The 24,962-nt window shown below is 30.2% G+C and overlaps 1 protein-coding gene across 2 annotated transcripts in view; it reads right to left on the reverse strand.

The window, feature by feature from the left end:
* Nucleotides 1–559: 559 nt before the first annotated feature.
* Nucleotides 560–24,962, reverse strand: part of GRM3 (Metabotropic glutamate receptor 3) — a gene marked incomplete at its 3' end in the record, with an annotated part of 76,146 nt that continues 51,743 nt past the window's right edge. Inside the window, exons 3-8 of one of the 2 annotated variants that reach the window (XM_051208806.1) lie at nucleotides 20,807–20,963; nucleotides 17,823–18,509; nucleotides 8,117–8,456; nucleotides 4,216–4,243; nucleotides 2,071–3,515; nucleotides 560–784 (exon numbers count right to left, since the gene is read on the reverse strand). In XM_051208806.1, coding sequence (XP_051074209.1) covers nucleotide 3,515; nucleotides 4,216–4,243; nucleotides 8,117–8,456; nucleotides 17,823–18,509; nucleotides 20,807–20,963 — 1,213 coding nt within the window. Of the gene's footprint in view, nucleotides 3,516–4,215; nucleotides 4,244–8,116; nucleotides 8,457–17,822; nucleotides 18,510–20,806; nucleotides 20,964–24,962 lie in introns of both variants that reach the window. The other variant, XM_051208805.1, reaches the window with a different exon arrangement.

Genomic DNA, 24,962 nt, shown 5'->3' on the forward strand with positions numbered 1-24,962 from the left:
CCTGTGAGCGGGATCGTGGATGCGCACTACTGAGGAGTTGCACAACAAGACGAACGGCCATCCTGTGCTTCCAGATTTTCAATGGCAGTCTAATATCAATCGGTTCATGATCTCAATAAAAAAAGTAGAAGTTCCCTATTCATAATATTTTCGTTCTGTTTGATAATCCTAAATTCACATACTTTAAACGCTATACTTTGCTCTTAACCTGGTCATTTTTCATATTAATAATTTGGATATTTAATTGTAGAACCTCAAGAGAATTTATCGAAAAGAATCTTTTAATATGATAGGGATCTTTAAACGAATCGCATATCAATTAGATATATATTTATTCATTTAGAAAAGCATATTCTGCATATCTATCAGAATGTTTGTTATTCCATGTCTACTTATCAAAAGAATAGCAAATAATTAATTGTGTAGATTTTAATTACATGAATATCACTTATTCCCTTTAATGATACATTAAATGAATACAACATATTATATAATAAATAATAATTTATATTCTGAAAATAATAATTACAGAATTCATGCCAGTTTACAGACATGATCAGTTTGATATAAATAGTAACATTAGATGTAGAGAACAAACATGTGATAGAAGATAGTTTTAAGTAAACCAGTTCAGTAATTGTTTAGGTAGTACATATATTACAGCGATACAATGCATCAACCGGGAACTATTATTTTTTTCTTAAATGGACAACCTGTTGATTTATGAACGGTGTAAATAAGGTCATTTCGTGTGCCAGATCGAATTAATGATAATTATCTACAACTAGAGAAATTAAAACAAAAACAGAACACGGAACAAGAAAGCAGTAATTACCAAAATATATCAATCAGGTCTACCTAAATGCGTGTGTCATGTGACACAGTGATATACTGTTTGTGTTATTCAAATTAGTTAAAGTTGCTAGGGTTGGTGTTAACATAAAGTGACAGCAGGTAGGTGGTTTTACTTAGGGAATGCATTAATAAAAATGGCTGAACATTTAAATATCCTATAATACTACTTGTGGAATGAGATACACTTACAGGTGCTAGAACATTCAATGCATTTTCAGAGGAGCAGTATGCATCGATGCAGCGAACGAATAATGGGAGTGATTTTGTCGTACGGATAAACTGTGGTAGGTTATTCCAGAGTCTAGAAAATTTACAGGTGAATTAATTCATATAAAGAGATGATTTAGAACGAGTTTGTTTCACTAGTGCCAAGGAATTACGGATGTCATAATGAGAAGTTTCTGCATATTGAATCGCGTGATTGGATGTAAACGATAGTTTATTAAGTAGTTTGAAGAAAAAGATAGGATTTAGTTTGAGTCTCCTCCTCCATAAAGGGTCTAGCCCAAGTTCATTACATCTACAATTATAAGTTAAGGTACAATCAGCCCCAAGAATACGAAGTGTAAATCGTCTCTGTACTGATTCCAGCCTTAATTTATCCTTTATGAGCGCACTGCTAAGAATAAACGTGCAATATTCTAGAAGAGGTCGAGCACAAACTTTGTACATTAGAATATGTGACTCATTGTTGTAAAGATTTCGAGTTATGTAACCTATTAGACGTTGAGACTTAGAGGTCTGTTTTAATATATGTTCTGTAAACGACAAGTCTTGGGAATATCCAAGTCCTAAGTCTACTACTGTATGTAACCTAGATAACACTTCTCCATTTATGGTGATGTCTAGGTTGAGTGATGTATCGCCGAAGCATATCTATCCACATTTAGCCGTATTAAGCTCCAGTTGCCATTTTAAGCACCACTGTGCTACCTTGTTAAGCTCCATGCTGATGCAATTTTGCATACTGTTCAGCTCATGTGGAGAAAATGAATATACTACTTTAAGATCATCTGCATATAGAAGGGGCTTATCGACACAAAAGCTTTCACAAATATCATTTATATACACTAAAAAGAGCAAAGGACCTAAGACACTACCTTGTATTACACCACTTCTAACAGGGACAGCGTTAGACAATGAAGAGTTAATTTTAAATACATTCTATAGTTACTCAATTTATTTATCAAAGAGAAATATCAGAAATATGTTTACCTTAATAAAACTTAGTATTCTAATCATCATCATAATAAACTATGAACAATTTAAACAATCAATAATATAGTTATTTGTTGTTGTAACATATTTACATGATTGTTTTCTTTACATTTACATCAATAAAGTGACTTTGTCAGTATATTACATCATTTCTTTCTCTCTTTTTTGTTGTTGTTGTTGTCTTTCTAATCGAATTACATAATACAATTTAACCATCATATCATTCAGATTTAATAATAATAAACAAATTGATAGTTCTCAATTTCATGTTAAATAATAAACCATTTATACACTTTATATTGATTTGTACATCTATTTATATAATCAATAAAGTTTTTTTTCTTTTTAAAAAAAAACACACTACGTCATTCAATCTCAATTAGAAAGTAAATATCTTGAAAGAAAAAAGAAAAGAAAGAAAAAAGGAAAAGAATAAACTAAATATACATTGACGGATAAATTTACTTACAAGAAAGATAATAAAAAGAAAAGAAAAGTATTACAGAAGCAACTAATTCATACAAAATAATAATATAATATTGAATATAATAAAAAAAGCCATATAAATTATTATAATGCAGTAACTGTTTGTTTTGTATAATCAATATTACGTGAATTTGTTTTCTTTTGTTTATTAATACGTACAAATAATGATTCATTATCACGATATGAACTATCATTATTTTCACTATTTTGTATTATTGTATCATCACAATAACTATGATTATATAAATCAGAACTTGGTACACTTAAATTAGGTGATTCAATTGAACCAAGTGATATAGTTGGTGAAAATGATGTTAGATTACGATTAGTAAATTGTGATGGAATATATTTAGATATATTATTATTATTATTTAATATTGATATTTTATTGAATTGATTATGATTATATTCATTTGATAATTGATTGAATTCTGAATTTTGACCTTGAGAATATTGTTCCGTTTTATTGATTTTCATTGCATTAGAATGAATAGTAGTAGAATTATAATGATCAGTAATAAAATTATTCATTTTTATAGTAGACATTTTATTTTTATTAGAATTAATTGTAGAAAATGATGTTTTTGCACTTATTGTATAATTATCTTCATCTTCAGTGGTCACATTATCTTCATCACAATAAACTGAATTAATAAGTGATAAACGATTTGGTATATTGTCTAATAATAATGGTGTAGGTGTAGGGAAATTATTACAAGATTTATTAGATAAATAATCATTTTGTTTTTGATTAAGATAATTGATAAATAAAGCATTAACATAAGTTGAGGATTGTTTGTCATCCGCTAATGTTATTGATGTTTTCATTATTGACGGTGTCGTTGTTGTTGTCGTCACTGAGGCAATGTAATCACTGACTATAGGATTACATATGACTTGAACTGATTGAGTAATTGATGAATTACTACGAGATGGTTCATTAAAAAATTGATTATCTATAAAACAAACGCATTAATTTTTTGAATTAATATGAAAATTATTTCAAAAGTATTAAAATAAAGGTTTTTTTTCATGCTAATAAAGTTCCTAAAAGCAGCATACTAATGGCTAATTTTGTTGATTATATAAAATCACAGCGTTATTTTGACTATCCCCACTATTTGTACACTTAAGTCTAAGTTTACTGTTATTGATCAATTTGAAAAAAATGTTGGTTTATATTTTGAGAAGACCTCTGCTATTTGTTCCCAGTCACTGGTTGATCATAATTTTAGTAACAATTTTCAGTGAATTTCAAAAATCGTTAACGGAGTGTACTTACAATGAACTATTGCTCATCTTACTTTGAAAGACAGTTTATGATACACTTTATAATTAAATATTGAAATAGTATGTATGAGTATTTTGTTAGATGTAACACTTTCCATTTTTTGGATGTTGACAGTCTATAGGAAAATAGTGAAATACAAGCTTTCGGATCTCATAATGAGATTATCATGAGATAAAATAGCTGACTACTCTGCCAGAAGGCAAATTAAAATACTACCTATTTCTCTGTTGAAAATCAAACAACTTTCATTTGTTTTTATGTTAATTATTGACAAAGTAAAGGCATCTTTGTAAAAGAAGGAAACAGTGGCATGCACTTCATTCTCATAGCATGCATATAATGATGAACTGGCGAAAGTAACTTACTATGATGTTGAACTACCAAATTCAAAATCTGTAAAGAAATTATGTATACTTAGTGAATTGACGTAAATTTTGGCTTATTTAAAGCTTAGTGATGGTACACTCATTCTGAAATGACTTTTGTACCGTATGATATATATGGTGGATAAATACTGACAGGAAAATATCCACACAATCATCTTCGTGATAAAAGTGTGGATTTTTAGTAGAGTAATGAGGCAACAAATAATAATGCTGAAGTTAAGTGTTCGTGCACGAGACTGAAGGCCCTGGGTTAGAATCCTGCGAGCGGGGTTGTGTATGCGCACTTCTGAGGAGTCCCACGACAAAACGGCCGTTCAGTGTTTTAAGGTTTTCAATCGTGGTCTAACATCAATCATTTCATGATCTCAATCAAAAACCTAATAATCTACACTGATAATAATGCTGATAATTGAATGACTTTAATAAATTCTAATTAGAGTATTACTTGTAAATATATGAATGTTCGTCTAAATTTGAATGAATAGTTTCATAGTTTATGGGTACCAAGTTGATGTAAGACATTAAGAAGCAAGAATGTATTTGTAAAATCTCAGCGAATCAATTCGATGTAAATTCAACGTTTCACTCAACAATCTGTTCCATCTTTTACAATGAAATATAATCAATTATTCAAATTATTTAATGTACATTCAACACAAATACATTCTTCTTCGTTAATTCAATACTTGTAATTCGATTAATTTCTGCTGCTGTTCCAAGTATTTTATTTTTTTAGTTTATTTTGAATGTTCGAGTAGTAAGCAGTGATAACAAATAACTGAAATATTTATCTAAAACTTTCTAATTTTCAAATACAATAGCACTAATGTTAGTGTTTCATATGAATAAATCAATTTTTCAATAATTGAGATCATGAGTAAATCGAAGCTAGACCACCATGAAAAACCTGGGAGCCATTTCATTCTATTCAGGGACCCTTCAGCAGTGCGCACCTTTTATCCGGCGAGGCGAGATTCGAACCCAGGATCTATCAGTTTCTCGCGTGAACTCTTAACCGCTAGACCACTGAACTTGCATCCAATAGTGTTAATATCTAACTTCAACTAATCCACGAAAGTGAGTAACACATCTACCATTGTCTTTAATGAGTTACTATCTCACAACAGACTCAATTAAACCCAATCAATTTTTATTTAATACAAGTGCGAAATCAACATGATAGTTACAATCAAGAAAAAAGAAAAAAAGTATACATAAAAGTCAATAATTAATGATTGAACAAACAAAAATGATAGAAAGTTGTTTTGTTTTTATTAGAAAAACAAATTCATTTAGTTCTTTTCATTTTTCGATTGACCGGTAATTCTTAGTTACTTTAACTAATTAACTGTCACCTGAATTTGTTATCATGTATTTATCAAAAAATTGAAGAAAATAAAAAGAAAGAAAAGAGAGAGACTTTCTAGTGTTTTATTTAATGTTGTTTATATTGATAAGTGATTGTGTTTTTTTTGTTGTTTTGTTTTTGATTATTTTAAAATCTTCCTTTTCGTTGGTGTTCACTTTTGGTGTCCAGAAATGAGTAAACTTGTGAAAACAAAATCTTTAAAAATTCTTTAAAATTGACTGTGAAATAATTAAAATATAAATTAGTAATTGTGTTTTGTTCAATATGGATGATAAATGTTTTTTTTTGTAATCAGACCAAGCATTGTTCGCAAGTATTTTCTTTGTTTTTTAATATGAAAATGGATAAAGGATTAATATCTTGTACTTCGATAAACTACTGATATTTAAATATTAAAGTTAAGAATATGGACACAACAATATTGTTACCATGTAACACTATAAATGTGATATAATTGTGTAAATCCACTGTCTAAGGTATTTTGATGTGTAAGATTTGGTTGAGTAGTGCTTTTTCAATGTAAGAAATAGAAGAATAACATAATATAATGTCATTTTAGATTTACTTAATATTCTACTTTATCTTCATATTCTTTATATTTAGGTATTTTGTAGTTAGTTTCTTTTATTGTTTGCCAATCCAATTTTTGTGAATGATATAACTTTCAAGCGTTTTTAATAGATTATTAATTTTATTTGAAAAAATGAAGTGATCATTAATAAATTAGTTGAAATGCTCACTGTTGTGACTCAGTATGACGTTAATGTGCCCTACTTTTATTTAACTATTAATCAAGGGAACGTATATATATATATATATATATATATATATAACCGTTGCCAGAAATTATTCATTTTCTTACACCTTACACAGCTGATTGTCTTGTGTTTTATTTTCACTTCTTTCTGAATGGAAATATTTATACTTTATTATTGTACTGAGTGTATTATTGTATATTCCAGACACAAATGAAGTAAAAATGGAATTTATTTATTTTGACCATAATTTCACTAAGACTGATTTGATAGTATAATGACACGTGTTTGAAAAGGTTACCCCAAGCAAAATAAGTCGTATACAGATCCTTTTAATTTCTTGGTTTAATTTTAAGTGTGGTATTTTGGACCGAAATATTATTGTTAAATGATTTTATTTCAAAGCAAATGACTCTTGGTAGTAATGAGTAATAAAAACTAAGGATATACTTGACTGCTACAGAACAATATTTACTTAACTGAAATATGCGTCGACGGGTAATGACAATCATTAAAATAAATTATTGGACATGAGTAATTTCAACTGTTGCAGAAATTATAAATTTTAAAGTTGAGGGGTGTAAGTCTATTTAGTGAAAACTGCAAATCACGAGTCAGTGATAACAAAATATTTTAGATAAAAATTTGAGGGTGGTAACGTTGATGAAGTACTTGTGATTGATTGAAAGGAATGAAAACCGATTGACCAAAGAGTTACAAGCTTTGGAAATTTTGAATAACCATTGGGCTGATATAAAAATCTAAAAATCTTAGTACTGAGGACTCAGATGTGTTTTTTTTTTAAAGTTAAAGCATTTTCAACGATGAAGCATTGCGATATCATTTTGTTAAATTATGAAGCCTTGCTTAGTTATTCTCTATTGTTGTAAGAAAAAAAATTATACTTCAGTATTTATTTGACAGAATATTCATTCATTTGTGGTATTCAATTAGTTTGGGAAGCTTTTCAATACTATTTTATATTATAATAAAAGTAGCTATAAATTTTACTATGCCTGTAATAAAACCAAGTCACCGAATATTACATTTGTACCTTAAATCAACATTTTACATTAAAATACATTTACTCAAGTGTAATAAGTATCGTCTTGTTTGGTCATCAATGTGGATAGACAAATTAATTACAAATTTTGCTTTATTAAGAGCCAGAAAAATAAATGAATTAGACGTTGTGCATTGAATTTTTTATGATAAAATGCTTTCTTATTAAAATGATTAGTAGGATGTATTTGTAAGGACAGACAAGACATTCAAATCAAGAACAAAACATTTGATATTCGTCACTATAGTGAACAACATGTTTGTTGAACCAGTTAAGTCAAAATTAATCTTTTACAATGTGAAGTTAAGTACACTCGATAATATAGGAACTTATTGTTGTGTGACCATTAAACACTCATTATCTCAGGCACGAAAATTAACAGACTCAAGCTGGCTCGATAGAATATTAGCTGAGGAGAAGAATTTAAATGATATTCTTATCTCTCCGCTAGGTCCTTTAATTATGTGGAGTTCACTGCCCTATTCAGAAAAACCCATTAAAATTATACTCAAAAGCATGAGGTAGTACAATTCATACATAAGCGATAAACGTTTTTCTCTTTATATAACTTTATCAGTTAATATAACAACATATTTTTTGTTCCAATCATAATTACTAAATAGCAATTTAACAATACACAAATTACGGTTATATATATACATATTGTTAAAGCAAATAATATTACAACCTTACCTAGTTTTAAACAATTGGAACTCGTCACCGTAGATTGTGTTGGATTACCTGGACTAGTTAGTATTCCTTTGTCTGAATCTGTTTGTAGACCAGTTTTTGTGCTACTACTTACAGTTAAACTTGTATTATCTGATGCATAACTTGATACACACACATTTATTGATGATTTTTCTTTGACTAAATTAGCAAATTTTTGTTTAGCTGTCATATTATTCATTGTTAAACGTCGTACATTTTTTTCTGGACGTAAGTATATAATATATAATTTAGGAAAGAATAAACAACACAGCATAACACTTGCACTCAAATTGATAGATATACATAGAGTTGCTATTTGAATCTATATTAAACAACAGGTAAAATAAGAGTAAAAGGAGCTGACAAAAATAAATTGTTATATATATCATAAACAATAAATTTTAAATGTCAACTTCTATAATGTTAGTATGCAAACTAATTTTCTGATAATTTTTATAACAAACATATCAGTAGTATGATGAAAAAGTGATAACAAAATCGTTTTGTAACGTTAGTCTTTTTTTAAAATGTTATTTATGATACTTTAATGAATTGATCTATTATCATTTATTTGTGTGTAATCAAATGAATTGCCCCCAAATGTCCTGGTACGGCCGAGAGTGAGGTGAACCCGCCCTCCTTCTCGAAATGCCCTCACACGGCTACGCGTACACAGCCTCTGCCAGGGGAGTCCTACTCACTGCCTTCTCGTGGCGGGGGTGTTGTTAACGAAATCGAGAGAACGAAGAGCGAATGTCCAGCGCTTTAACCGGATCTGAAACCAATGGTGCACATGGGCTCCAGTATCCTGCGGGAACAAGTGGCGTATGAATCAATTTCTTGGTCACCGGCTACCATGGGACTGCATCTCCTCACGATGCTCCACCGCCTTGTGGGCTAGACCTTTAGGTCCAAGGCTCAGAGTGTGGTTTCCTAAGAAGAACACCTGCTTCTGTCTGGGAACCCAGGCAGTAACCCTGCCCTCACACAAATCGAATGATTTATTTGGCGCATATGTATTTGGTGCCTCCATGTACCAATGTTTATGTGTTTAAATAAAATAAGAAGTAAATAACAATCTAATGAATTACATTGTAATGCATTTGTCATTCTCTCTGTAAAATAGTTGAAATAATTGTTTTTATGATTGTGAAATTTTCATTCAAAATTGATGTATAATTTATTAAAACCTGATTGACTTCTATAATCAATGTGTAGGTTATGATTTATTCATTATATAAGTAGTATTTTAAAATTTGATTACATATATTAGTGATAAGATAGAGACTAAATAAGTTTGATATGAATTCTCTCAATGGATGAATGATTTAACAATCTGTACAGAATGTGGAAATAGATTTCCTTTGAAAAAAAACAACGTCTACTGTAAAACAAAACAGAGTTTTAAGATTTCAAGGTTAATTTTTGATAAAACTCAGTTTGGGACAATATAGATAAATTGATTGGTATTATTTCAATGTATACTACTGTAATGTAACATTTAATAATTTGTGGTGGACAGTTAGTTTTATCTGATCATCAGTTTTATTCCCACTTAATGTTCAGATGTAGTTGACTGATTGTATTTTAAGCAAGCAGTGGACAGTTATCATAAGTTTTTATTTTGCTTCAAAATAAATGAATTTTTAATCAATTAAAACTTTAGTTCTCTTTTTCACAAAATGAATAACATAGCAGTTAGTTATCTGTTGATGAAGGAATTAACTAAATTAATCACTTTGTATTGATTACTATAGAGAGTTTGGGATGGGTAAGTTCCGCCCGATTCAGTTTTAGTTATAAAAGGAAATTGTTAAAATGAGTAACTCTAAACAACACTGTATTTAAAGAGATTACTATGGAATGGCATGGTTATAGTTGAATTTTACTTAGAGAGTATAAAAAAATAGTGTTGGTAAGTAAATGAACATCTTATTAATCGAATAAGGACAAATTTCAACATTTTTTTATTGATTATTTGATAACAGAAATACAATCAAAGACATAATATAAATTGACATAAGTTTATATGCTCTGAAATTATATAAACAGAGATGATAGGGTAACTATGGTGATAAAGGATCATCGATTCAGATCAGTTAAGCATTAAATATCAGAGTTTTAATAATCAATATATTAATTGGGTCATAAGTGTTGAAGTTTATAGTTAATTTTACTCAACTAATGAACTATTAGTGATTGAAACTAATAAAATATATATTGCTATTTCATGTCAAATGAAAAATCCCAGCATTAATATTAAACATAAGATAGTATTCACTTGGTATTGTTTGGCTTGTATCTTCCCATTGAGGTGCAAGACTGCAATCCATCAGTCTGTTATTGGCATATGTGCATACTCTGCGTATGCCTCGATATTACCTTAATTCACAAGCTTTTTGTAAGCAATGATGGATAGTAGCTAGCAATGGAATCCAGAACGCGCGTTTCGTCCTATTTGGGACTCGTCAGCTGGATGTACCTGTATCTCAGAGTTGATGTTCACTCTGGGACTCAAATCAGTTGTTGTCCCCATTATAATTATACAAGATAATGTTTCCTGAATATTTTGAATCGAATGCTAATGAACCTATGAAATGAACTGTTCAAATCCAACTGGTAATAACAATAAAAAATCAAGATGAATTGTAACTAGTTACCATAAAATTAAAGTATATATAAGTAAGAACATAGTAGATGAAACTATACCATTACATATACTCTATGGAATAATAAATTAGATGAATATAAATTTGTACAAAATAAATCATTTAAATGCTACTTGGTTAAGTGTTTTAAGAGGTTCATTACTTAAAAATTTAATAAATTAACTATTTATCATTCTTATGCAAATTTCTTTACGTTTATTAACTTGTTGCCAACAAACTTATCGTTGTGTAAAATTAATTCATTATGATTTGTACAATTTAATTGAGAACGACCAAAATAATCAAGAGGAAAATGAATAATTTCATTTTATTAGTGATTCACTAAGGAATTCCTTTCCTTTCTTTTTCAAGAAAAAAAACAAACTTTTAAAAATGATTGTATCAAATTAGAATGATAAATTTTAGCAATCTATTCATTAGAGTAAGATATATGTCATGTTAAATTACATTTTACCATCAGGAAATTATAATAACTTCCAAGTAAAGTATTGTAGAACTAACAGTTTTGTGTCTCTGGTTCATAAAATATACATATTCAGTGTAAGACATTATAGGTATTTTTTAATTTATTTAAAACCAAAGATAAGCGTTTCGATCTTTAAGAATTTCACAAAACGTTTGAGTAGTTTCTTTGACACTTTTGAATGCATTAATCTACGTTCGCTTTAGATGAATAAAAACGTTTTTTTAATCGTATATCTAAACTACTAATATAGAATTATAAACAAAGATGGATAGTGGCTAGCAGTGGAATCCAGGCCGCGCGTTTCGTCCTTTTTATGACTCGTCAGCTGGATGTACCTGCATCTCAGAGTTGATGTTCACTCTGGGACTCGAACTCAGTACCATTCGCTTCAAACGCCATCACGCTATCCACTTAACGCGCGTCCTGGGTTCCAGTGTTAGCCACTATCCATCATTGCTTAGAATGTTTGCGAATGAAGGAAATATCGAGACAATACGTACAGTATTCATATATGCCAATAAGAAACTGATAAATTGCAGTCCTAAACATCAATGGAAAGATTCAAGTAGATAATATCAAGTGAATTTAGTGATAAAGTGTCTGTAACATGGTTCTAATTATACATAAAGTCCTTCGAACAACCTATTTAGCTGTTTAATATTTTCAGCAAAATAAAAAACAACAACTTGGATTCATAACAAATTCAAGTTCAAGTCGTAGATATAATCTCATTTATTTATTCATCAGTCTAGGAATAACCATTACCAGACACAACATTATGTTCATGAAATGGCTATATATCCTGATCAATTATAATTTACAAAAATCTCTTAATGGTTTGTATGAATAGTGAAAAAGGAAAAAAAACATTTTATCGATTGAATACATTTATTATCAATTAATTATATGTAACGAGAATTCAATTGACACTTGTAATGATCATCTAGTGATAAGTTATGGTATGATTTAATATCGTCAATAATATTTTTTTGTAATTAAAAATAAATCATTTCCCAAGAAATTGGAAATATTATAACTATAGTACTAGTATTATTATCAGTAGTAGTATTTGTATCTCCATTAGTAATAGCGTTAGAATCAAATCAATTCATATTTTATATTAAAGATAAGGAAGAGTACATTAATTCATTAAAATAAATTTATCACAAATATTCGGATGTAATACTAGTAACATATTTATTATTAATGTCTATCTAATTGTAACAGTCAGATAATTGATGAGTTTTAAAATAGTAATAATCTTATCTTTTGTATTCAGTATTGATTTATGAATAAGTAATAACGATTAACAATAAACTTTAATATGGAACAGTAAATAAATATATTTGAACAGTTAGTGATTATATAACCAAGGGAACATATTCTTTTTACTATTGATTATTGAAGTTTAAAATCCTGAAGAAATCAACAATGTTTCAGTGAGTTTTTATGTAAACTTAAATTTCACAAAACATCTTTCTTGTATAGAACAACAAACAATTTTTAAAATTATTTCAATATATTATCAGACAAAAAAATGTTGATTTAAGTACAATATTGTTTAATATGTAAATTAGATTATTGACTATTAAAATGGAACAAAATACGAGATCATACCCTAATACAGTGAGATTCTTATACAGCATTACTTCTATTTTCAATTCAGTGTGAAATTTATTTCACTTTGATATATTTGATTAGAATATTCAATGAATCGATTCAGTGTGAACTTCGCCAAGTATAAAATGCAGTATGCGTTTTGTAGTTATTCTGTTATACCCATTTTTTTGTTTCCTGTATCTGGGTTATTTATGACATGCGTTAGTAAAACTGATGTTTTAACCAGTATATTTGGTTAAATGGTCGTTGTGTTATTAGTGAGGGGATAAAATCAATCATTATCACCAGAGTTTGTCTTCTTCATGTGATCACTCGAACACTGATTATTTCTCATAGAGGTTGATGATTAAAAAATATGCAAAATAATGGTCATCATCGTCGGTGGGAAATGTATTTCATTCACCCAAACCAACGTAAAACAGGAATTGCAAAATGTTTAGTGTGAAAACCTAAAATTGTTATACCTATCATGACCCCATGTTGTTGTTGGCAATATGATAGTTGTACTCCTTGTTTTGTCATATGGCTCTTGATAGTCTAGTGATTTACTATAGGAAGAATATTTCAGTAGTTGTGAACATCTGTAGCTGAGGATCTGGGTGCTCTAATAGAATTGCCATGCAAATTGTTTCAATAACATTTATCATTATTTGCATTATAACCTTTCCTGTTATCCTTGAATTCTTATACAGTATTGCTCTTGGCTCTTAGTATTTTTAACAGAAAAATTCTAGTTAAGGACAATATTTTTCCGAGCAAATATACCCTGTCAAACTCTAAAATGTAATAAATATCAATCCAACTTTGATAGCAAGAGTATCACTTCGAATTCTGCATAAACATTAGTCCTAACTGAAATCCGTTTTGGATAAAGCAAAGATGACCACATTAATATATCCTCCATGCTTGTTGCGTCAATTGTTTTACGCAAATTAAGAATACTCTTAAAACTAAATATGAATTTATGTTTATCAATGCCATGGTCGGACTTGATAGTTTTAAATAAGGCGTGCAATGGGTAGAAAGGTAATAATAAATATGAATGTTATTTGAGCAATCATATAAATTAACGGTGTTTTTTATTAAATGTTTATTGAAAGCAACTGGTCTAGTAATCAAATATTCTTGGTTAAATATTATTCATATACCAAACAAACTTCTCTTATCACCCATTTTCAAATGGCTATTGATCTGTTTAATATAAAATTATCGGTAGAAGTTAAAAAGTTTGAGTAGGCCGATAAGAAATAACAAAAATGACTAATAAAAACTGTAATTCAACTGTTCGAGATTTATTCCTTCGTTGAGATCCAACTAATAACACGAAGCCAAGTCATTTTTCATTTTTGAAAAACGGTAGACTATCATTCAGATGAACAAAATATATGCTTCATACAATTGTTTAACAGTTTCATAAATGGAAAACTTGATTATTTTCTTATGTTATAACTGCCTTATGAAAGATGATGTTATTAGTTTCCTTTGTTAATGGCCATTCTATTTATATTTCTATTTTACGATTTGACGTACTGTTTTGATATATATCAGTTAGAATAACTAATGATTTGTTCAATTTAGCCTGTCTCAGTTTATTGCAAATTATAAGAGGGATATATATATATGAACGGTCATTCGGGGCATGCCGTGCTGTTAATACCAGATTCTCGTTGAAAAAATATACTGACCCAAGTTACAGTTGTATGGTACACTCTAGTTAGTATTGTACAAATGTCCTGCTGTTGATTCAAATGTCATTTTTTATTTCATGTCAATTCATTGTGCTTTTATTTTTATGCAACTGCTCTCAAAGGTCATTTCAGCTGTTTTGGAATACGTGTACGTTATAAATGTCATAATAAGTATAATGGAATGCACAAAAACAATTTTATGCATATAGAGTAATTAGGGATATGAAATTTATAGATTGCAGTCAGAAAATCTGGCAATTATTTAGATAATATTTACAAGTGTTTTAATTACTACCAGTAGTATTGGCAGTCATAACATATTAGTTACTAACTGACCTTTATTAGTCATAGATCAACATGGGGATGGATAGAAATTAATCTCTAATATTGTTCATTTTATATTATGGCTGTTGGGTGCAGGCAACAGTTATATTGCTCAGATAGTGATTTGTTTATGCTTGGCCTATTTTCTGATAATTAGTCAACAGGGATTCGGTTGTGTAAAGGTAAATACAGTTTACTGTACTCGTTTGTTCAATTGAATTTAATGTAGCAATTTTTTTAATTAGTTAGCAAGGGCTAAGATCCAAATGTTTCAATCATTAGTCCATTACTGCATTTAAAAGTATGAATTATATCGAAGCTGCTGATTTTTTAGTGAAACGGTAATTTTATGCGTAAAGTAAAAATATTGACTGTAACCGTGACCGATCAGTATGCATAAGTGAAAGAATGCATAGTTATGCAAATCTTAGTCTTCTTTTATATAACATGTAATCAAACTCTTGAAAGACGTTAACTTTTTTGATGAAGCTCTATTCTCTGAACTGGAAGTCTTCTATCAGAAGTTTGTGCTGATGATGTCATTCAGAATAGTGATGAAAGGTCCACGACCAAACCATCCACTTCAGAGCACAAAGATCTATCAAAATCATCCACCTGTATTTTAACCATAAAGTCAACTGACTACTTTTGATACTGTTAAATATTTAGTAAACTAAGATATTTATGATTTTCCAGTACCGCATACATAATCCCGTTTATTTTTTTCTTAAGTTTATTCTGCATATGAAATTTATTGTTTTGCTGTTCAAATAGCACACTGATTCATTTTCATGTTGTGTTAGAAGGGACTGCTTTGTTTGAAGTTAACTTCATGTAAGATAAATGTTAAAATTCTGGAGATTTAATTCATTCCAGACAATATAAAAGGTGTATAAGCTACGCGAGAAATATTAGTGAGATATTTTTAGGTAGAAAAAAGTCAGCAAAGATTACTTTCAGTGGAAAAATAAAAATGAAAGAAAAATTAAGGTTTTTCCTCACATTCAAGTAAATGTGTTGGTGTATTCATGATAACAGTAATGACTATAAGAATAGTTACATGTATATGCTTGATTTATATAAACTATTTGCTAATTTTCATTGATATAAATAAGTGAAAAAACACATGTAACTATAGAGAATTGACACGGATATGATGTGACATGTTTACATGTTCAAAGTCTATCTCATTAGCGATTTACCTTCGGACAAATTGAGCAAAAGACAATATGGTTGTGTGAATCACGGCAATTAGTATGTAACTAATCATTTGGAGGATTACGCAGGTGAGAAAAATACTGCAATACAAAAATGAAGTTCTAAACCTTGTTGTTATGCTATCCCAGTGGTCGAAGCGTTCACATCATGAATCCTGATTTACCGTACGAAAATAAAGATGTTAATCAAGTTCGTCGATTATATTAATTGTGCTTTATGACTTGTTGTGACGTTTAGCATGGATGATTTATAAATTTTTTTTGGCCAGTAATACATACCATGAGCCATTTACTCTGGGAATTGTGACACTAGTAGGTCTATAACACGAAACATTATTTGTATTATAAGTCATCTCACTTTAAAAAAAGTTGTTCATCGTGCTTCGTAAACAAATTTCAGATTGTCCGATTATTTTTTCTTAGCTTTTTGTATTTCTCTTTGACTGAAAATCTATAAGTGTTTAAAAATCCTCGCCATACTAAAACAGTGATGCATGAATGAAGGATATACCAAAGTCGATCAGATTCAAAGTCCTTCAGTCGCTGGAAATAACGGCTATTCAAATTAAGAAACTGGAGTTATGTGTGCAAAAGATTTATGTGCCACCTCTTCTCCTACCTTGGCCAATCTCTGGGCCGATAAATCAAAAATAATGTTAATTACATATAAAGTGACCTAATTCGATTGATGCCCCTAAGGTTATGTATTTTTCGATGACTATAACTTGATCATATTCACATTTCTTTGTATCATTAACATGTCAATATGATAATTATTCTTTTAGGATCATTATTAATGTTTAGCATTCACCTCACTTTATTATTCCTTGCTGAATTAACATTACTGTACATCAGTTCTTCTAACAAATATTGAATCTGGTTTGCAAACACATAATTATTTGTATCAGAAGGGGTTTTTGTGGACATTATAGTAATTTCAGTAGTTGAGATCATGAGTCAATTGAAGTTAGACCACCATGGAAAACTTTATGTTGCATATATATATTCTAGTTATGAACTGCATAATTTCATTTAACTTATAAAACTTATGGTAGTTACCATTATATGTTAGCCATTCCGATATTAAAAATTTTATTCTATTTTACAAACAATTCTTCATTCACATGCCATAATTTTAAATGACGTTAACCCTGACCATTTTCGGATTATTAATTTTAATATATAAGTGTAGAAAATAAAGAGATTTCAGTGAAAAGAAGTATTCTTCATTGATGTGTCTCAGTGTTTTAAATTATTAGGTAAACATAGTTTTATCTGTATAAATGAATATGCATATTGGTTGGACAATTTAATTCACTTAATTTGTAACGATTTTTTAACTGATTGTAACCGCCGTGGAAGCTTGCAATGATTGAGGAAAACAGATTTTCAAAACTTAATATGTGATTAGGTATTGAGAGTTTTTATTTCAACACAAAAGGATATTTGAAGAAACTTACTTTTGTGACTATTTTATGAAGTGAAACACTAGACTGAGGTCATAATTTCTCCGCTAACGAATAAATCATTTTAGCGATCATCACAAGTTTTAAAAATTACGCAAGGTTTACGTTTACGTACTAAGCGTATTGTTGTTAACATTATTTTAATATACAACTTGATATTCAAACTCTTACTGATCCCTTCTGGTATATCGACTGTTAACATATGAATTGTAACGTTTATATTCAATGGAATACTTACTTGATGATTGCTAATTGTAGCGTAATACATTGGTAAAAATGCCAACCATATAATACATGTTGTATACATAGTGAAACCAATAAATTTTGATTCATTAAAATTTTCTGGAATCTGTCGTGTTTTTACAGCATATGCTGTACAAACAATAATTAAAATCATATTGTAAGCCAGGGAGATTAAAAAACTTTTATCTTTCATTGCACATCGTAAAACAAGATAACCAGGTCTAATTTCATCAATTCGTGTATCGGGCGAATCAAAGCCAAACCATATAGCTGATAGTGATAATTGTAGTGCAATTAATGATCCCGAAATAGCAAGTTGTGATCTTGGTGAAATATATACAGGACGTTTAGTAGTACGTTTTGCTGCATCAAATATTCTTGCTATACGATTGGTTTTTGTTAATAATGAAGCATACATCATTGCAAAACCAAGACCAATTAGGATTCGCTGCAGTGAACATGTGAAAACTGACGGTCTTGCAATCAGAATAAATGCACATGAATAGCAAACTAAACATCCAGCTAACTGTACATAAGCCAGTTCACGTCCTGTAGCACGAATCAAGGGTGTATCAGAGTAGAAAACCCATGTAAGTATAACTCCACCAGTAATTAGTATTCCAAGACTACTGAAAGTTATTGGGACGATCGCAAACCAAGTCGAAATATCTATGTAGTGTAACTGTATGCAAAAATAAAAATTTCTAGCTGGTTTAAACATTTAAGCACAAAATTTCGATAAATCTGTATTTTAGGAATCAAAAAGATTACTATTCAGAATTCTAATCCATATCTTAAGTTTTCGACTGAGTGTTTAGGTAAACTCTACTTTCACTTTAGACAGCATTGATGATCTTTGTTGTTCCCAAGTCACAAGCTAGAAATTGTGCTGATATAGGTGTAGTTATAAATACACCAGGTGACGTGTATCTTTCTAAAAAAATTTCATTTCACTGTAATAAGTTTACATCATAATCGCTGAAAGATTCCCATTATATGAAAACACGATTAATATAATGGGAATTTTTCAGCGACTAAAATCTTGTGGTCAACCGATTGCGTTGAAGGTACTCAATGAGTATAACGCAAAGTTCACAGAAACGAAAGTTCATATAATTGTGTTTTACATCATAGGTTCAACGTTCTCCGAGGATATTATAAAACAGATGTTTTCGACTGCGAATGTACTTCAAATCTCATCGCATAGTGAAATTCTGTTTCTTGAACCTACCATGAGATGGTGTTAGTGATAGCAACGTTTAGTAAAAAAAACATCGAGTTATGTGGTAAGCAGTTGAATAGATGGTTTCTTAACAAAGAAGATCAGTCTAAGTAAACATTTGCCTATAGTGTAGGTTAGTCGGATAGACCGAAACACTAGTTCAAGAATATTTTTTTTAAAAACGTAATTTTATAGAATTCGCTCTATTCTAATTTGCGATTAAATAAATATGTTTTGAGTAGGTAATAGTTTGACAGTTCACGAGAAAGAGTAATTAACATCCATTTTCTGTAGTAACGCTGTTTTGCAGTTATGAGAAGAAATTAATGTAAATTATATCTCAATAGAAGAAGCACGTGTAAAAAGGGACGTTGGGAATGACTAACGTAATGTCCTCCATACTTTAAAAAACTCTACATTTTCCACTGAGCTGTTATCGTTGACCTTTGTCTTCTATTATATGGATATTTATTTAGAATATCCTCCTCTTTGGTCTAGTTCCTGATCCTGTATTTGTTGAAGATTTTTCTAAGTGGTTAATAAATTGTGTTGATTTCGACGTATTCTTTAATGTAGGCAATGACAAGATGACATTAGGTAATCAAGAACAAGGTCGACATGACAAGCTGTCAGTCATATGGGGATATTTTAATCTCTCACTCCTCCTTGAAGTTCATACTAATGATTTTATTTAGAAGGACATTAGAAGCTTCAAGACTAGATCATCCTGCCCAGTGAGTGAAACCTAATCAAACTAATCAATCTAAACTATAAACCTTTTCCACTATAAAATTTATTCATTATGCTTTTTAGGATCATATAAGAGGTGTCTTTCTTTGCTTACTTGAAAATATTATCAGGGTGTTCAAAAGGTTGTCTATATGTGGATTATATTTTCAGGTTGGCGTTTTGTTTTGAACATTTTGATATGACAGTCTAATGTATAGACCGTGTCGCCGATCAACTGGATATTTCATATATTATTTGATTTATTAGATAAGATAATACACTACAGTATACATGATAGTTGCATACAATTTGCTCTCTATCTATTCTGTTCCTTAAGTAACAACTGTATATGTGTTATAATTTGGTAGCATGAGAACTTACGTTCTGTATTACTTAATAAACTATAACTTGATCACGGCAGAGATATTTCTCATCGAAAATAGCGTGGTACTTAGACTTTCAATAGTAGGAAATTATCTTCTTAAACGAAACTATGGTTAATTTTACAACGGGCTCTAATTTCTAGTCGACATATGGAACCATTTTGTTACCATTTATCTTTTCAGTTAAATATTATTTTTTCTCTATCACCATTCATGATTCCATGAACTTGTCAACTCTTCAAAATTTATTACCTCTGTTATCATAAGTTTTTTATTCGGCTACCATAAAAAACTGTTAAACGGTTACTGAAGAATCAATGTCTCACTATTATACTATTACTTAGTGGGATGTAACAATTTGAAACCCTCGCCATTTCAACTTCAAACCTTAGGACCTTTATTTTAAATGTTTTTGACTGTAATTATATTTGGATCTATCATATTTCTAACTTCTAAATGAAACTCATTTCAGTTTAACTAAATGACTCTTAACACTTCATTTGATACCAAAAAATAATTAGCATGACCGACTTCAAATAAAACCATATATTGTACATTTATTTATTGCCATTTTGAAAAGATTAACGTTTGAATGTTGGACAGAGTTATATGTAGCAAATGATAAATAATTAATTTTGCATTTACCTCTAAAAGTTCGCATGTTCTTTTATCCTTTGAAGGCCAGTGTTGAAAAGGACAAGTTTCACAGTGAGTTAAATTAACTACACGTTGGTCTACACCGCATGTTTCGCATGACCAACAACATTGTTGTTTCTTGTCTAAACGTCGAACTTCACCAAATCTACATAACATTAATTAAAAAAGAAGAATAAAAGTAACACCTTATATGCATAGTATTTTGAAGCTTTTTTATTAACAAAGAAGCAATCTTCATAGCTGATAACAGACTGGTAGTTGGGGGATTAAATCGGAAGCAGATTGTTTAATTGTTTTCGCGCATATCCGTTGTCTGACTGAGGTGTTTTCTCTGAAATACCACTGAGCATTATATAATGTCACTGAATGTCTGATCCTAAGCATTGGATAATATCGATTAAATCCAAGGTAATGATGAATGTATCTTAGCAACCATCGTCAATTGGAACGCAGCCTTTCTATTGATTGTCCCCAACTATTTAGAATATAGTAAGTGTGGTGTAGAGTAACTTTGGATAGTGGTTGGAGGTAGTCGACAGGAAACCCTGGACCCGGGTTTCGTGCTACTTGGCACTCGTCAGCAAGGTGTACCTGTAATCTTGAGGGAAATGGTGCTCCCTGGAGGATTCGATCTCGTGTCACCCAGCTTCAAAGTCAGAGACGTTGCTGCTGAGCTATCCGAGCCGCGACCGACCTCCTGTAGGACTGAGATGTAATCACAATTGATTGATCACTGGGTGGTGATCAATGTCATGCGTGTCTAGTCCTTATTGGTGTACATCGAGTGCTATCGCTCATGATGCGATGTGGCCACCAGTCTAGGTGACACCTTGCTGACGAGTGCCAAGTAGCACGAAACCCAGGTCCAGGGTTTCCTGTCGACTACCTCTAACCACCATCTAAATCTCAATATATAGTGCCCGCAGTGTCGGGTCACCTAGACTGGTGGCCACATTGCAACATGATCGATAGCATTCGATGTGCACTAATAAGGACTAGACACGCATGACATTGATCACCACCCAGTGATCAGTCAATTGTAAGAGTAACTTTGATTACTGTTTAAGCCTTGACTTGATCTAATGACCTTGATCAGTGCAGTGGAATAGAAAAGCCTGACAATGGTTACATCCCTGTGACAATTTATTTGGCACAGATAGTTCCCACATAGCTACAAAATTCAACGTTGTTGACATTTCGTTTTTACACTTTCTGTCGTTAAGTAATCAATATTCACTGATAAAATTCTTCAAAAGACTAAATGCTGAATTTTAGAAATATATAATACTACATTATGCACTTTTGATCTATTTAGATCCATAGATGCTGTGTTTCAAATTCATTGGCAAATTCATAAAGAAACCGTATTTTCAAGAACAGTTGTTACACTGAAAATACCAGTATTGACATAAATCTATTTTTTTCTAATCATACTACGCATAGTTTATTGTTCCTTATTAAAGTTACTACCACAGTAGAAGAAACTCTACAAATGAAATCAACTATACAGTATATTTTGTTTGTACAGCACTGAAATAAGAAACCAAAAATGACTTCAATGGACTTTGAAATTAGTTTTGACTTTTTTTAATGATATAGTTTGATGATTTTTCTTTGCAAAATATACAGAAATATAACACAATCGCTTTATTTATCACTGATTGTGAAAGTGATAACTATCAAAATTTTGGTCAGATGTAGGCAAAAGTGCGATATAATACTAATCACACTTTTACAGAAGCGTCCTTTAATTTTTCAAAGAAGAAATCTGATAAGATTTAATCTAGTAGAAATGCTATAACAACACCGTGAAGCTGTTTGTTTAAGTCTTTTTAAAACAAAACGTACATGTCCAAATTCATTTTCACATTCAAAATCTTTGAAGGAGTAAATGGAAATTTAGATTTCTGTTTCTCAATTCCTCACTTTATTATATCGATACAATCCACTATCTCCTTTAGCTTACCTGTGAGTAAACGATGATTTATCAAACTATAACAAACTTTCTCCAAACACTTTCAACTTTCCCAGTTTATCTATAGATTTAAAGTGTGTTTTTCGCATACCTATTTAAGAGTTCTTGACTCATTGATTTTAAAGTGTTTATGAATACATTGATAAAAGAACCAGTTTTTTAGTATTTTTGTTAGACCAACAAGCTTCAGAGTCAAAATATCAGTAAATATGATCGGTTTGTATATACTTTTAGAGATTGAATCTATTACACTCAAGTGTTCAATCAGTTACTGAATTTTTTTTTCTTTCTAGATGATTGCTGTAAGCCATTAGATTATTATAAGGTTAGCAACTGTGTATTAGATAAATCTTTAGGATTTAGCGTTTCATTACACTAGAGTGATTCATGACCTTTTGTTAGGCTTGGTGTTTATTAAGTTTTTAAGTTTATACTGTGATTCACTGTTTTTTTATCTATTCATAACGTTAAACCAAATCGAATATAACAAAACAAACACATTTTAATAGCTGTACTAAATTTATGCTTTAAAAAATGGAATAAAGCAGAGGAATTTTAGCTGGGAAACCATTGACAGAGAGTAATTTGATCTAAAGATTGACAAATGTCAAGAAAATAGCATGAATAGATTACATATGAGATTATGGAACTAAATAAAAGTTTTCTAAGGAGATATGGAATGGAGAACACTTTACACAGCGACCAGATTAAGAAGAGCGCGAGTCGTTTACATATATCTTTTGAGTATATAGTTTTAGTTAGATGTTTAGTTATATTGATGCGATAGCATATACTTATAATTAATTTAATCCTTAAAATTAGTAGTATACGGGATTTGTGGAGATTATAAGATTTTCACAGTTTAAATCATGAACGGAATTTAGCTAAGCGATCGTTGAGAATCTGGAAGCTTTCGCCAGCCGTTTCTTTCCAGTGTGGTGCTCCAATCAATGGACATCTATGACTTCGCACACCGGCGTTGGATCCGAAACTTTCGGTTATATAGGGGAACGATGAACCTCCAGACCAATGAGCCGATATCCGGCAGTGTTAATGTCTAAGTTCAACTAGTTCGTGATATTCTGCAACCCGTATCCATCAAGTACAGTAGATAAATGTCTCATACCCGACACAGGTTGAACTCCAGCAGTCATAGCTTCTCACTTCTATTGTAAAGTGCTACATCTTGAAGCTAATTACTACTAAATCTATCGAATATATTTTGTACATCGAAAGTCTTTTAGGATAAGTATGATCTACTCAAGCAAGCAATAACTTTACTTTCAATTTCAGAATTTTGTTGAAAATATGACAATCAGTTCATTCAATAAACATTAGAACAAACGAGATTAAAATGGGCTAAAGCTGACATTTCATTATAAAGTTTATATTTCTAACTTTTCTAGTTAATAATAATAAAAGAATATTTACGCGTATTGTTATATTTTGATATGCTCTTACCTTGTTATACATTATTATTCATTCAGATTTTTCTATTAAAAACTTTATTACCGGTAATATGAACAACTGAAAACAATCTTTTGTATGTTTATTTATCCCAAGATTAGTGGATGAAAATCAATCAACAAATGTAATTTAAATATATCAAACATAATATGTTTATACACTTGAGATAATATGTTTTCACATCTATATTTATATGTATTATTCAATATTGTTATTCTGTGTTGTCTGAAAATAAATAGATTACTTACCCACTGGGCAAATGATTCTTATGAAATAATATAATGTTTTTTGTTTTCATTTTTGCCGGTAAAAATCGTTATCACATCGTTAAATGTGACGTGAACAACCGATTTATCATGTGTCTTCAGTGAAACTGTTTATATGGTATCATTAAGTTAATCGATTATCATGTATATTACTGATAGCATGAAAGTAGCTTGCAAATACGTCTGAGAGTTGTCTTATTAAAGTATAGGAAATAAAAGTGACTGCATGATTAGTTAGTATACCAGTGTTCGTTTAACCGTATCATTTAAAACTTCGTCTGAATGGAAAGATGTTGTTCATAATCTATATGTATTGCATGGGTCACAGAGTCACAAGTATGATGACACATTTGATTGAAACAGCTTCATCATCGACATCTGCTGTGTCAATAATTTACTTCATAATATGTTTAGTATTTTCTTCATCATGGTGTTT

The sequence above is a fragment of the Schistosoma haematobium genome, chromosome 1 (genome assembly GCF_000699445.3).
Source record: "Schistosoma haematobium chromosome 1, whole genome shotgun sequence".
Taxonomy (NCBI): domain Eukaryota; kingdom Metazoa; phylum Platyhelminthes; class Trematoda; order Strigeidida; family Schistosomatidae; genus Schistosoma; species Schistosoma haematobium.